Raw genomic sequence first — 12,785 nt, 5'->3', positions numbered from 1 at the left:
AAGACGTTTTGGGTCTCCGTTTTCCCATCTATAAAAGGGGGAGAACAATGCTTGTACTACTGATCCCAAAGTGTCTCATGGGACAGCTTGGTGGTGCAATGGATAGAGCCCTGGGCCTAGAGTCAGTAAGACCCGAGTTCAAATCCAGTCTCGGACACTTACTAGCTGTGTGAGCATGGGCAAGTCTGTTAACCCCTTTCAGTTTCTTCATCCATAAAATGGGAATAACAGCACCTACTTCATAGGGTTGTTGCAAGGACCAGATGTAATATACCTAAAGTGCTGTGTTTTAAAGTACTATAAACATGTTGGTTTTTACTAGTATTGCTATTATTTCACTGGGGGACACGATATGTTCTGATGTAAATACAAGACATATGCAAAATGAACAGCTGTGGTCCTTTGGGTTGAGTGTGGGGATTGGAAGCATTAGAAAAGGTCTCTCGAAGGTGACCCTTGGGCTGATTTCAAAAGGGAGCTTTGGGGTTCCAAAAGGCAGAATTAAGGAAGGAAAGAAAAGTATTCCAGACATAAAGGAAGACCTATACCAACTGCAGAGGTGGGAGGGAGGAGAGATAATATGCATTTGGAGAGACCAAGTTTATGATTTACCAAGGTCCTGGCACCTCCTGCTCCAGGTGGGAAGCACATGTCACAATCAGTGTTAAAGACACTATGGTTTGGTCCCTAAGGTCAGGGTCATACCCAGAAACACCAATCAGCCAAGTGGATACAAGGCGGTGGTTATCAACCAGTTCTGTGGCATGGGGGGGGGGGGAGAGGGCAGGCGGTGTAAAAAGAGTAGAAGATTTAGACCCAAATCTCGTCTTGGACAAAGGGTAGCTCTAAGTCCACAGGCAAATTATTTAACTTTTTAGAGCCTCAGCTTCCTCAGAAAACAAACAAAAAAATTGAGGGGGGGGGGGGAGGGGGTTGCACGCCTTCTCAACCAACTCTTTTGGCGCATGGCCATCCTGTAAAGTAAGAAATGTTGTAATTCCCTTTAATTTGACCAGTCAACCTTGGTCTCTCCCGGTTTTGCTCATTAACAGGGCCCAGTACTTAAGTCCCTTCCCACCCCTTACCCTTAATGATCTCCCAATGTATATGACAATAGTGAGATGGGAATAATGATCGCTTGTGTCTCCGTAGGGCTCTGGGGTTTCTAACAGACTTCCCCAGGGCCACCGTTGAGGAAGGATGCTGATAAAATTAAAACTTTCGGGTAAGGGCACTGTGAATGGCAGAAGGCATCAGGTCATGGCACATGAAGATCAGCCTAAGGAAATGGGTACAGACAGGCTAGAAAGGCCCTAGGGGAGAGATAGCAGCTGTTTTAAAAGTATTTAAAGCAATGGCATATGGAAAAAAGGATCAGACTCATTCTCTTCTTTTTCATAGGACATCTTTAGTTAGAGATGGATGACCTGTGTCAAAGCATATTATGCTTTGGAGGAGATTCTTTCTCAGGCCCAGGCTCATCTAGATGGGCTGAGGTCCTTCCCAACTCTGACCTACGATTCAATGACCTCTAAAATGGGCACAGTGATAATCCGCACTCACTACTTCAGAGGATCCTTGGGAGGAAAGCACTTGACAACCCTTAAAGCACTACACTGATGATGGTGGTGGTGATGATGATCCTAATAAAAGATGTTGGCCTCTGGCCAACCTCCCCTGCCAACCCAGTTGCACGTCATGGTGGGTTTCATTCTGTATGAACTTGTTAGGGAGATGGCGGCATCTTGGCAATTTTCTCTGATATGGCTAATTCCTCCTCTGGATTTGTCCAATGCGTGTCCTACATGCCACAGGTAGCTGGTTCCCTCATGCTATTTCTGCCTATTGTTAAGTAAAAGTGGTTTTTGCTTCACACCATTCCAGCTCAGACAAATGTCCTAAAGCTACATTCACCAATGGCTCTGCTCATCAAGGGAGCAGCTATTATTCATATTACAATTCAAACACAGTCAATTAGAAAAAAGCAAAGCTATGGTTCTCTATTGGTCTTCAGTCAGGGCTGCTGACCCTCAACAGCAGATGTAGGCCAGTGTGAATGCATAAAAGAAACAACCAGGGGCAGCTAGGTGGCGCAATGGATAGAGCACCAGCCCTGGAGTCAGGAGTACCTGAGTTCAAATCTGACCACAGACACTTAACACTTACTAGCTGTGTGACCCTGGGCAAGTCACCTAACCCCAATTGCCTCACTAAAAAAAAAAAAAAAAAAAAAGAAACAACCACTTACACATTTACAGTGATTTAAAGCTTACAATATATTTTCCTCATAATAACCACATGAAGTAGCTAGTGCAAGTTTATGATTATCGTTTTACAGATGGGTAAACAGGCTCATTGAGGTTAAGTGACTTGCCTATAGTTCACTCAGCAAATAAATATCAGAGCTAAGATTTGAACCCAAGTCATCTACCATTAAGTCCAGTACATTCTCCATATAAATAAGCCAGTCTTTCTGAGATCTTATTCCAGAGGGACCATATATGATAAGCCAACTTTGTCCTGAACCAATTAAGAAATAAATAAGCATTTATTAAGTGCCTACTATGTTCTAGGCACTAGAGATACAAATGAAAAGAATGAAACAATCTGTATTGTGGCACACAACAAGGAACTTTGACCATTCACACTAAGGGAAGATAGAACAGGTCCCCCATAACTCTAGGAGTGGCATCCTTTGGGAATTGTACTTGTGCAAAAGAGCTATTCTACAAGAAAAATCCATGAAATATGTGTATAACCAAGATACTTTGCTACCTACTATCTGTGTAACCATGGGCAAGTCACTTAGGCTTAAGAGACAACATGGCACAATCAGCAGAAGGAAGAATAAGAAAACTTGGGTTTTCTCAGCTACCGAAGAGGGAGATGAGCCAGTCTCCTAATTTACTCTCCAGTTCTAAATTTAATAATTTGTAATTGACTTTAAAACACTCTAGGAGGGCAGCTAGGTGGTACAGTGGATAGAGCACCGGCCCTGGATTCAGAAGGATCTGAGTTCAAATCCAGACACTTAACACTTAACAGCTGTGTGACCCTGGGGGCAAGTCACTTAACCCCAATTGCCTCACTAAAAACAAAAACAAAAACAAAACATTCTAGGAAATTGGACAGCTGGGTGGCACAGTGGATAAAGCACCAGCCCTGGAGTGAGGAGTACCTGAGTTCAAATCCGGTCACTTGACACTTACTAGCTGTGTGACCCTGGGCAAGTCACTTAACTCCCAATGCCCCGCAAAAAACAAAACAAAAAAACAAACAAAAAAACACTAGGAAATTGACTTGTGACCAATGTTATTAGGACCACTTATATCAGTCGCTAGAAGAGATGGGGTTGTCTCTTTATGTTCCTAGGGATAATGGCAAAGATACATACTGAAGGGGTAGCTAGGTGGTACAGTGGATAGAGCACAGGCCCTGGAGTCAGGAGTACCTGAGTTCAAGTCCAGCCTCAGACACTTAACACTTACTAGCTGTGTCACCCTTGGCAAGTCACTTAACCCCAACTGCCTCACACACACACAAAAAAAGATACATACTGAAGTCCAGCCTTTTGCTGAAAATTCTGTTGTTCTGCTTTCTCTAATTGTTAATTATTCCCATTAATGAAACCAATTAGTGAAGGTAGGTAGCTGATGACAGACTTGACTCATTTATGAGGGACATAAGTGTGGTCCAGGGAGAAACATGGAATTTGAAGTCATGGTTCAAAATCCCAGATCAGCCAATTTACCTGTGTGAATTTGGGAAAACGGCTTAATTTGTTTTCCTCAGTTACAGAATTAAGGAGTTAGACAAGACAGTCTCTGAAGTCTCTTTCAGGTTTCAATTTAGGAATAAGTGATAATGAGATCTCCACCTACTACTTAATTGTGAATAACAGGGGTGGCTATGGCAGTGCTTTTTCTCCATCAAGGTGTTATGGGGGAGGGAGGGGTGGGGCCCCCACTGCTTTCTTAGAGGGGATGTCCTAAACATGAGGGTTATCACTCATCAAGAGGTCACATGCTATCTAGGTCTAAGAGGACTATGTACCTATCTATCAGAAGGAATTTTTATCTGCCCTACCTGCCTAAGCATGACCACCTCTGAAAGCTACTCCCAGACCAGTCTTTCTGCCTTCAATCAGGAAAAAAAGATAAGTTGGTTGAAGACCCCTCTCTGGCCCCCTTACTTTCTGAAAGCCCAACATCAGGTCATGCCAAAGCATGATTCTGAACATACCGGTGCACTGGATCCATCCTTCTCCATCTTCTGACAGGTATCCTTTTCTAAGCCTAAAAACACAGAAAATCACTGTTAGAAGGGTTTCATGGGATCTATCCTTTCCATCTTTAAGGAGAATTGCCTTTAAAACAGGAGTTCTTGGGGCAGCTAGGTGGCACAGTGGATAGAGCACCAGCCCTGGAGTCAGGGGTACCTGAGTTCAAATCCAGCCTCAGACACTTAACACTTACTAGCTGTGTGACCCTGGGCAAGTCACTTAACCCTAATTGCCTCACTAAAAAAAAAAAAAACCAAAAACCAGGAGTTCTTAACATGAGGCCTGTGAAATCGTATTTTTTAAAAACTGGTAACTACATTTCAGCATAACATTTTTTTTGTAATCCAGTAGATTTGATGCATCTAAAAAGTCTAAGGACCCCATATACTCCTCCAGATTACTAAAGGGGTTCATGATACATAAAAGTTGAAGAACTCCTGCTTTAGAAGGATTCTTGATACAATATAAAATAAAAAGGGTGGATTTATAACCGAGTAGTTGCTACCTTCTCCCACTACTTTTACAGGTTGGAGGAAGGAGGGTCTATGTGTCCACAAATGTACAGCATTGAACATATAGACAGCTGTCACTTTACATCAACGGATGATTCAGCAAATCTCTACAGGAAACAATTTTAATGTAATGCAAATTAGTTCTGGGATGTGGGAAAGGGAGGGAAGCAGGAAAGGAGCCATGTACTACGGAGGGAGGAGGCCAGCCCACTGTTAAAGGATACATGGGAGTAGGGGACAGAGAAGAGAGAGCAAGAGGAGGAGCACACAGGGGTTGGGGCTGGACACATGGGGGTTGGGCACTGACACAGACAGAAGAGGACAGATGACATGTGTGAGCCAAGGACAAGTGATGAGCAGTATACAAGCATGAACCTATGGAAGACAGACATGGGTGGGGGTGGACTAGACACTTGGGTGGGTCTTCAGAGCAGTGCATGGAGGTCTTAAGCCAAGCCCCCAGTCCTTGGTGGCAGTCTCTCTGCAGTCTGTTCTTCTGCTTTCACTTGGGAGGTCGTTTTCTTTTTCTTTTCTTTTTTTAAAATTTGGGGGAGTTTGTGGTGGCTGGGAAGTCACGGAGCTCAGAGCCCAGGGCCAGAGAGAGCACAATACTAATACAGTAAAGTTAACAAAGGTGGTTTTTTGGGATGCAGATTTCTTTCAGAATTCTTCACATAAAGTTAAATTTGTATAAAAAGGAGAACAGTCTGTATTGTCCATTCTTTTTTGTGTTAATCAGCTTTGCTCTTTATCTTTTTATTAAAAAAATGTTATATGGCTGTCTGGGAGAAGAAGAAAAAGAGGAAACTTGGGCTAAGTAAATACAAAACATTTCTGTAAAATTTCCAAAAAAAAAAAAAAAAAAGGCAGAAAATTTAGCTGTTGCCTATTGTACAATCCTGCTACTACTGGGTATGAAAAGAAAGTCTAAGGAAGAAATGGGTTGGGTCCTTAGCCAAGAGCCCTTAGGAGCACCTACAGTGGGGAGAGGCAAGGCTGCCACCTAGTGTTGGTCAGGGTAGGTACATCTCAAGTGTTCACAGCATCAAAACCTGACAAGCCCAAGAAGGGAGGGATAAATATTATTTTATCAGCAAGTCTGGGCGATTTTTTTTGACCTAGCCAGGCCTCCAGTAGTAATGTGGATCTGGCTGATCTTGAAAGAAGTGTCTCTCTAGCTAGGAAATAGATAACACGGGCAGAACAATGTAGCCCAGGGCACTGAGACACTGAGTGAGAGGAAGTGGAGCTCTGGTCTTCTGGATTCAAAAGCCTGCCCTCTCTGCATATATGCCACAAATGCCTGTCAGTCCTCTGTCTAGAAATCAGAGCCACTGAAGTCTGTGTGGATACCCAGGTGTACCAAAAGTTTTAAGCTATTAAAGCTTAATATAATAAAGTTAGTAAGGCTTACAGCAGCACTAAGACTTTTGGGACACTCAGTGCTGCTGCAGGCCTGTGACTGTTGTCCAAGCCTTCCCACAAATCCTCCACAGAAAACTGACCCAACTGCTTCAGGCCTTCCTAGTTTTTTGTTTGTTTGTTTGTTTCTGGTGAGGCAATTGGGGTTAAGTAACTTGTATAGTGTCACACAACTAGTGAGTGTCAAGTGTCTGAGGCCATATCTGAACTCAGGTCCTCCTGACTCCAGGGCTAGTGCTTATCTACTGCGTCACCTAGCGGCCCCAGCTTCCTAGGCTTTTTCATGAGTACTTCATAGCTAACCTATTTATCTACCTATTCATGAATAAGGACAAGGTCTGCACCTGTGATTTGGTTGGTTAAAGGAAACCCTCCAATGAAGGCAGGCACCTTCTAAGCAACCCTTAGTTTTGGAAAGTCATCTGGAACATACACGGGACTCACATGTCCTGAGCCTTCCAGGTCTATCCACTGGGTCAAAGCTACCTCTATTCATAGGAAGAAATAATATATTTATCCAATACCTACCCATATGTGGGCATAAAATTTCCAAAGCAAAGTTATGTTGTCAAGTAGGAAATGTGATTTATAATGCTTATTTTAGTATATTAAAGAACAGTTCCAAACCTCATCTGAGAAATGGAATGCAGAATTGTCCTAGTAACTTTAAATAGCCAACAAGTAATGAATGACTCAAGCTTACTGTGTTTTCTGTAGTGCACAAACAAAAGGAGAGTCTTAGATTTTATACTGGATCTCTAAGGTACAAGTTTCAAGATTCAGGGGACAATGTGGTTCTCCAAAGCCTGAAAGCATGACTATTTATAGAAGCCTAAGAATTCGGTCATACCTGCCCCCTCCGACACCCACATGGAGGTCCAGATGTTTATATGCCAATACACAAAAAGAAGGTAACTGAACTAGCAGCTTTCCCAAGGAGGCAAATGAGACCTCCCATTAGTAAGCTTAGCTTTTAAAGGGACACTTATACAGTGTAGGCAAGGGCAGTTGACTGAGAATAAACACTAAAAAGAGCGAGCTGGAAGGGATGCTGTGAGGAAAGGCAATGTCTCATACAGCTGAAATGGATAAGGGAAAAATTAAAAAAAACTTAGTTATACTGGGAAATAAGAAGGGGGAAACAGAAAGGATAAGACCCTTGCTCTGCATGGATGTGAAGTTGGTTAACACAGAGAAATAGAACTATCTCAATTAAAGTTTAAAACTACATGAGGTAGGGGCAGCTAGGTGGTGCAGTGGATAAAGCACTGGTCCTGGATTCAGGAGGACCTGAGTTCAAATCCAGTTTCAGACACTTGACACTTACTAGCTGTGTGATTCTGGGCAAGTCACTTAACCCTCATTGCCTCCTAAAAACAAAAACAAAAAAACCCAAAAAACTACATGAGGTAGGGCAACTAGGTGGCACAGTGGATAAAACACCAGCCCTAGATTGAGGAGGACCTGAGTTCAAATCTGATCTCAGACACTTGACACTTATTAGCTGTGTGACTCTGGGCAAGTCACGCATTGCCTTGACCCTCCCCCCCAAATATTCAAGCAACTTGGCCCGGACAAATTACATTTTAGGGTACAAAAGATCTGAGGAAACCAGGAGAGTTTTTTTTATGGAGTAGAAATAGGTGAATATTCCCTCATCTATTAAAAATAAGGAAAACACACTCTTCAGGGTATATGCAGGCTAGGGAACTCCTCAATGGCAATCGCTAGAAAAATACTAGAGTGGATTAATAAAGGGGTGTCTGGTAGCATTTAGAAAGGGAAACAACAACCATCCTGAGTCAGTACTGGTGCATTAAGAACAAGTCATACTGGATTAATTTCACTTCCTTTTTTGATAGACATATTAACTGGTCTATCAATGACATGAAGAAGGGACTTGGATTTCAGCAAATACCTTGACAAACTCTCTCTCTCTTTTTTTTATTGGTGGGGCAATTGGGGTTAAGTGACTTGCCCAGGGTCACACAGCTAGTAAGTGTTAAGTGTCTGAGGCTGCATTTTAACTCAGGTCCTCCTGAATCCAGGGCCGGTGCTCTATCCACTGCGCCACCTAGCTGCCCCGACAAACTCTCTTAAATATACTAACAGACAAGATGTGAACTGATGATAATCTAATTTGGAAGGTCCTAGTTAGCAACTGGTTAAAAGACACAATCCAAAATTAATGAATAAGTATCAATCTGGAGAAAGTTTCTTGGCCCTGTTTTGTTTAATATTTCATCAACAGCTTGGATGAGGGCATCGATGGCAGGCCTATGTTGGAAACAATTAAGATGTCCAGGGTTGAACAGCTCCAACTCTTCAATTCTTAATTTGCTTCTATTTCCCTCTACCAAGAATGATATAATCTGAAGATGTTATGAATTTGGGATGGTCAAGCAAATATACTGGATGTCAGAATTGGATTAAAAAAACAGTATCTCTTGAAGGCTTGCAAGGGTGGGTCAATTCAAATAAGATCAAACATAAGAGGGAAATGTAAATAGTCTGGCAGTTGAACTAAAAAAAAAAAAAAATCAACCACACAAGTAAAGTATGATGAAGACTTGGCTGCATTAAAGTTTACATGAAAAAGATGTGGGAGCTTTGACAGGACATAAGCCTGAAAACGAATCAGTAATATGATAAGGCAGCCAAATAAACTAATGTGATCTCAGGCAATAGTAAAAGGAGCATAGTGTCCAAAACAAAAGAGGTCATGGGTCCTTGGTCTGAAATCTGATTACATCCAATTCTGGATCCTGCATTTTAAGACCTGGACAAAGAAATTATTTCCAAAGAAATGAAACCAGGAAGGAGAAGTGATGACTGTTACAAATGAGAATCAACTAGAGAAATTACTCCAGAGAAGGGAAAAAGTGGGAAGAAAGTAGGATGACATGATTTCTGTCTTCAGATCTTTGAAGGGTTATTTATTTTTGTTTTAGAAGGCAATCAGGGTAAAGTGACTTGCCCAGGGTCACAAAGCTAGTGTTTGAAGCTAGATTTGAACTCCAATCCTCCTGACTCCAGGGCCAGTGCTCTATCTACTATGCCACCTAGCTGCCCCTTTAAAGAATCATTAAGTGGAAGAATGATTAGACTTGTTATGGTTTAGCCCTAGAGGGTAGAACCAAGACCAAGAGCTGCAGGAAGACATCTAATAGTTATAGTAGCAATGTACCTTAGGTAGTACGAGGTTGGTGGGGTACCTGAGAGGGTGCCATGACCTTTTGTTAGCCCCTCCCAATTAATATACAAAGTGGGCGGGGAGAGGGGCTCTTCCCCTTCCCTTCTGGTTGACTCCTGAGTGGGCATGACCATTAATGTCAGCAAGGGAAGATCATAAACTCAGACCTGCTGCCAACACATACACTTTGGCTGAAGGTCCCATCCCTTTAATATCCTCTACCTGAGTTTGGGTCTCACCCAACACGTGCATGAAGTGATGATGGGATTACCAGGATTGCCCATGCAGGTGTATGGGAAGTGATGTAAGATAGGGAAGGGATCTCCCTCTTCCTCGACCACTCAGGTCTTACCACTACCCCTACAAGGACTGACACCTGTTTGGTGCATGATATTTTCTGTCTTTCTCCTCTTGACAAAAACCTAGGATAATGGTGGGATGGGGGATGCAAAAAGGACAGGGTAGCAGGAAGGGAGAAAGCTCACTTGGGGCTGGGGCAAGTAAATAAGCTAAGCCAGGGGGACAGCTAGGTAGTGCAGTAGCACCAGCCCTGGATTCAGGAGGACCTGAGACACTTGACACTTACTAGTGTCAATCCGGCCTCAGACACTTGACACTTACTAGTTCTGTTACCCTGGGCAAGTCACTTAACCCTCATTGCCTTGGGAAAAAAAAAAAAAAAAAAGAAAAAGCTAAGCCAGATTGTGTCTATGCTGCAAATACTTTTCAGCACCCTACAAATTTGGGGACATAGGACGAAGAAGCTGTAGTTGTTGCCTTATCCTAGTTATGATTCTAAAATTTAGGAAAACTTTTAGCTCTAAAAATCAGAGCCCTCCCATGGTAGAGCGGACAAGCTCAGGAGTCTGTGAGCTCCTCATCCATCACTGGAGGTCTAGAAGCAGAAGCTGGATGATCATCATCAATGTTTGGCATCTTATAAAAGGGATCCATGCCTTATGGGGGGCTGAGTCCACAGGCTTTCTGATGCCTCTTCCAATTGTGAGATTCCAAGCCCTCTTCTTTGAGATAAAAAGAGTCCAGGGAAAAGAGTTGGCCCAGGTCCTCCGTTCCTGTTGTCTCTTCCCTCACCCCCATTTGGTTCAATGATTCCAACTCTTCTAACCTTCTCATGAGGCAGCTAACCATATCAGGCTTTCAGAAAGCTCTAACTCATTAAATATATGCGATAGAAGATATGCTCCCGTACCTGCTTCTGAGGATGAAAACGCATGATTTATGGCAGACACGGGAACATTGGAACATTCAAAGTACTCCAGGTCGTCCTCTGGCTCACCTTTCACCTCTGTCTCAGATGGTTTCTGGCTGGATGATGTAGAAGCCAATTTCTCTTCGTCAGTGGCATGGCCATCCCTATTTGAAATGTCTGGCATCTGGGAGATAATTGCTCCTTTATCCTATAGAAAGAAACAGATGCTTAGCCAATGCTGATCTGATTGTAGAGGAAGACTCAGATGGATCCATTCAGAAGAATAATATACACACTATGGGTCTTCCTCACCCAGGGAGGATCATGGTGTACTAAGCATCTCACACTCTATATAGGACCTACTCCATACATTGGAGACCTTCCTGAAATTCCAAGTCCTGGTGGGTAGCAAATCTGTTGTCCCTTACTCTCCCCTACATGATCTGCCCACCTCCTCTTTTCCAGTCCGTCATACCTGTCCTTGATTATGTCTTTTAGGTCATTTTTCTGGTGCAAATCGTCCCTGCTGATACAGTGCTTTGCATAGTTCCTGGCACCTCATGGTGAATGCTTTATACATGCTTATTGAAAGACAGTCTCCCTATACCTAATTTGAGTCTTCCCATTTATTACCCTTTGTAGATATGTCAAGTAACGGAAACATCAGTTAATCAGATTTTTAAAAATGTAATAACTAGAATTTATATTGCACTTTAAGGTTACAAAGTGCTTTATGTTATGTCATTTGATATAAAGACATTTTTTTTTTTACAACAGCTGAGTAATTTCACTGATGTAGGGAATTCCCAGTGAGAAAACTCTCTTTATCAACATAGCCCAGGAGTTGCTCTTCAATTTATAAGTAATTAATGCCATTTGTTTTACATCACATTAGTTTCAGAATATTTACACCACACGCTCTCGCTCTCGCTCTCTCTCACGCTCTCTCTCTCTCTCTCTCTCTCTCTCCTCTCCTCCCCCCCCCCCTTGCCCTTCCCACCTTTCAAGAGGACTAGGCTGCCTTTGGAAGTAGTATTTTGTCCCTCAATGGACATCTTTAAGCAAAGGCTAGGTAATCACCCTGCTTAATAAGATTGTTTTTCATATGTGGGTTGAATGAACTAGCTTCTGAAGTCTCTTCTAATTCTGTAATTCCTAGAGTAATGTATGCTACTTCTGTAGAATATAGCATGCTGATAGTCTTGCTCACATTCTTTGAATTTATAGGTCATCTTCTCAGATATTTTGAGAGAAAGGGCATATTCTGCATTCCAACCTCCAACTACTGTCTCATAAAAATTCAAGTTGCAAAATATACCAATTAAATTGGAAAGAATATTCCATTCTTAAAATGGAATGTCCTTTCCTGGTTTGTTTTCTTGCTTTCTCCATGCGGGGAGTGGCAAAAGGGAGAGATGGAGGTCTGAAAAGAATTTTCTTTAATTACCTAGAAAAATGTATATAAATATACACCACATACATAAAAAAATACACACACATACACATGTGTTTATATAAAATTTTCCTATGCATGACTGTCTATCGTTTTTAGGGTCCATCTTCCATGATTTGAGTGATTGTGGGGTTGGGAGGAATTGGCAATTACTGGCTTCATTCACAAATAAAAAGTTTATGCACTGTGGGACTGACAAGTAACAGACTTAGACCTACCTGAGAACACACATCCAAAGCAAGTGACTGAGTTTCATACTTCTTTCCTTTACAGCCACTCCTGCAAAGAAAAATAGGCCTATTTAGAATCACATTCCTAGTTTCTAGGGTGCAGGGTGGGGAAGAGAGTGTGTGCAGCAGACACAGGCTAAAGCAGATGAGACTGCACAAAGAAAGGTCTACGAATAAACCAGAGATGGAAAATGCCTGACAAAGTCTACTTGGTCTCCCAGAGGCAAAGGGCAAGCTAGTTTTGAAGTCTGAACTCTCTAATGGTTGGAGGACACTGTACTTCATCAGTACATTCTCTAAAACTATAATTTCAGGCCTGGAGAAGTTAGTTTTTCCGGCTCCTAACACATGAGATTTTGACGTTGATCAGAAACATGGCTCTTGAACAAGTTATCTATATAAACTACAGTTTATCAAATTCCTCAGAAGTTACTTAAATAAGAAAATGTAGCTTAGTCTCTCACTTACTAAGCAAAGAAGAAT

The 12,785-nt window shown here is 42.2% G+C and overlaps 1 protein-coding gene across 10 annotated transcripts in view; it reads right to left on the bottom strand.

The window, feature by feature from the left end:
- TACC1 (transforming acidic coiled-coil containing protein 1) overlaps window positions 1-12,785 on the bottom strand; it is a 145,613-nt gene that overhangs the window by 20,888 nt on the left and 111,940 nt on the right. For 7 of the 10 annotated variants that reach the window (XM_043983874.1, XM_043983875.1, XM_043983870.1 and 4 more), the window contains 3 exons: window positions 12,291-12,351; window positions 10,620-10,827; window positions 4,243-4,295 (listed from right to left, as the gene is read on the bottom strand). In XM_043983874.1, coding sequence (XP_043839809.1) covers window positions 4,243-4,295; window positions 10,620-10,827; window positions 12,291-12,351 — 322 coding nt within the window. The remainder of the gene's footprint in view (window positions 1-4,242; window positions 4,296-10,619; window positions 10,828-12,290; window positions 12,352-12,785) is intronic. The other 3 variants (XM_043983869.1, XM_043983872.1, XM_043983877.1) reach the window with 1 other exon arrangement.

Source organism: Dromiciops gliroides, chromosome 2 (assembly GCF_019393635.1).
Source record: "Dromiciops gliroides isolate mDroGli1 chromosome 2, mDroGli1.pri, whole genome shotgun sequence".
Taxonomy (NCBI): Eukaryota; Metazoa; Chordata; class Mammalia; order Microbiotheria; family Microbiotheriidae; genus Dromiciops; species Dromiciops gliroides.
The sequence above is the reverse complement of the archived record's forward strand: the minus strand, read 5'-3'. Positions and strand labels throughout refer to the sequence as shown.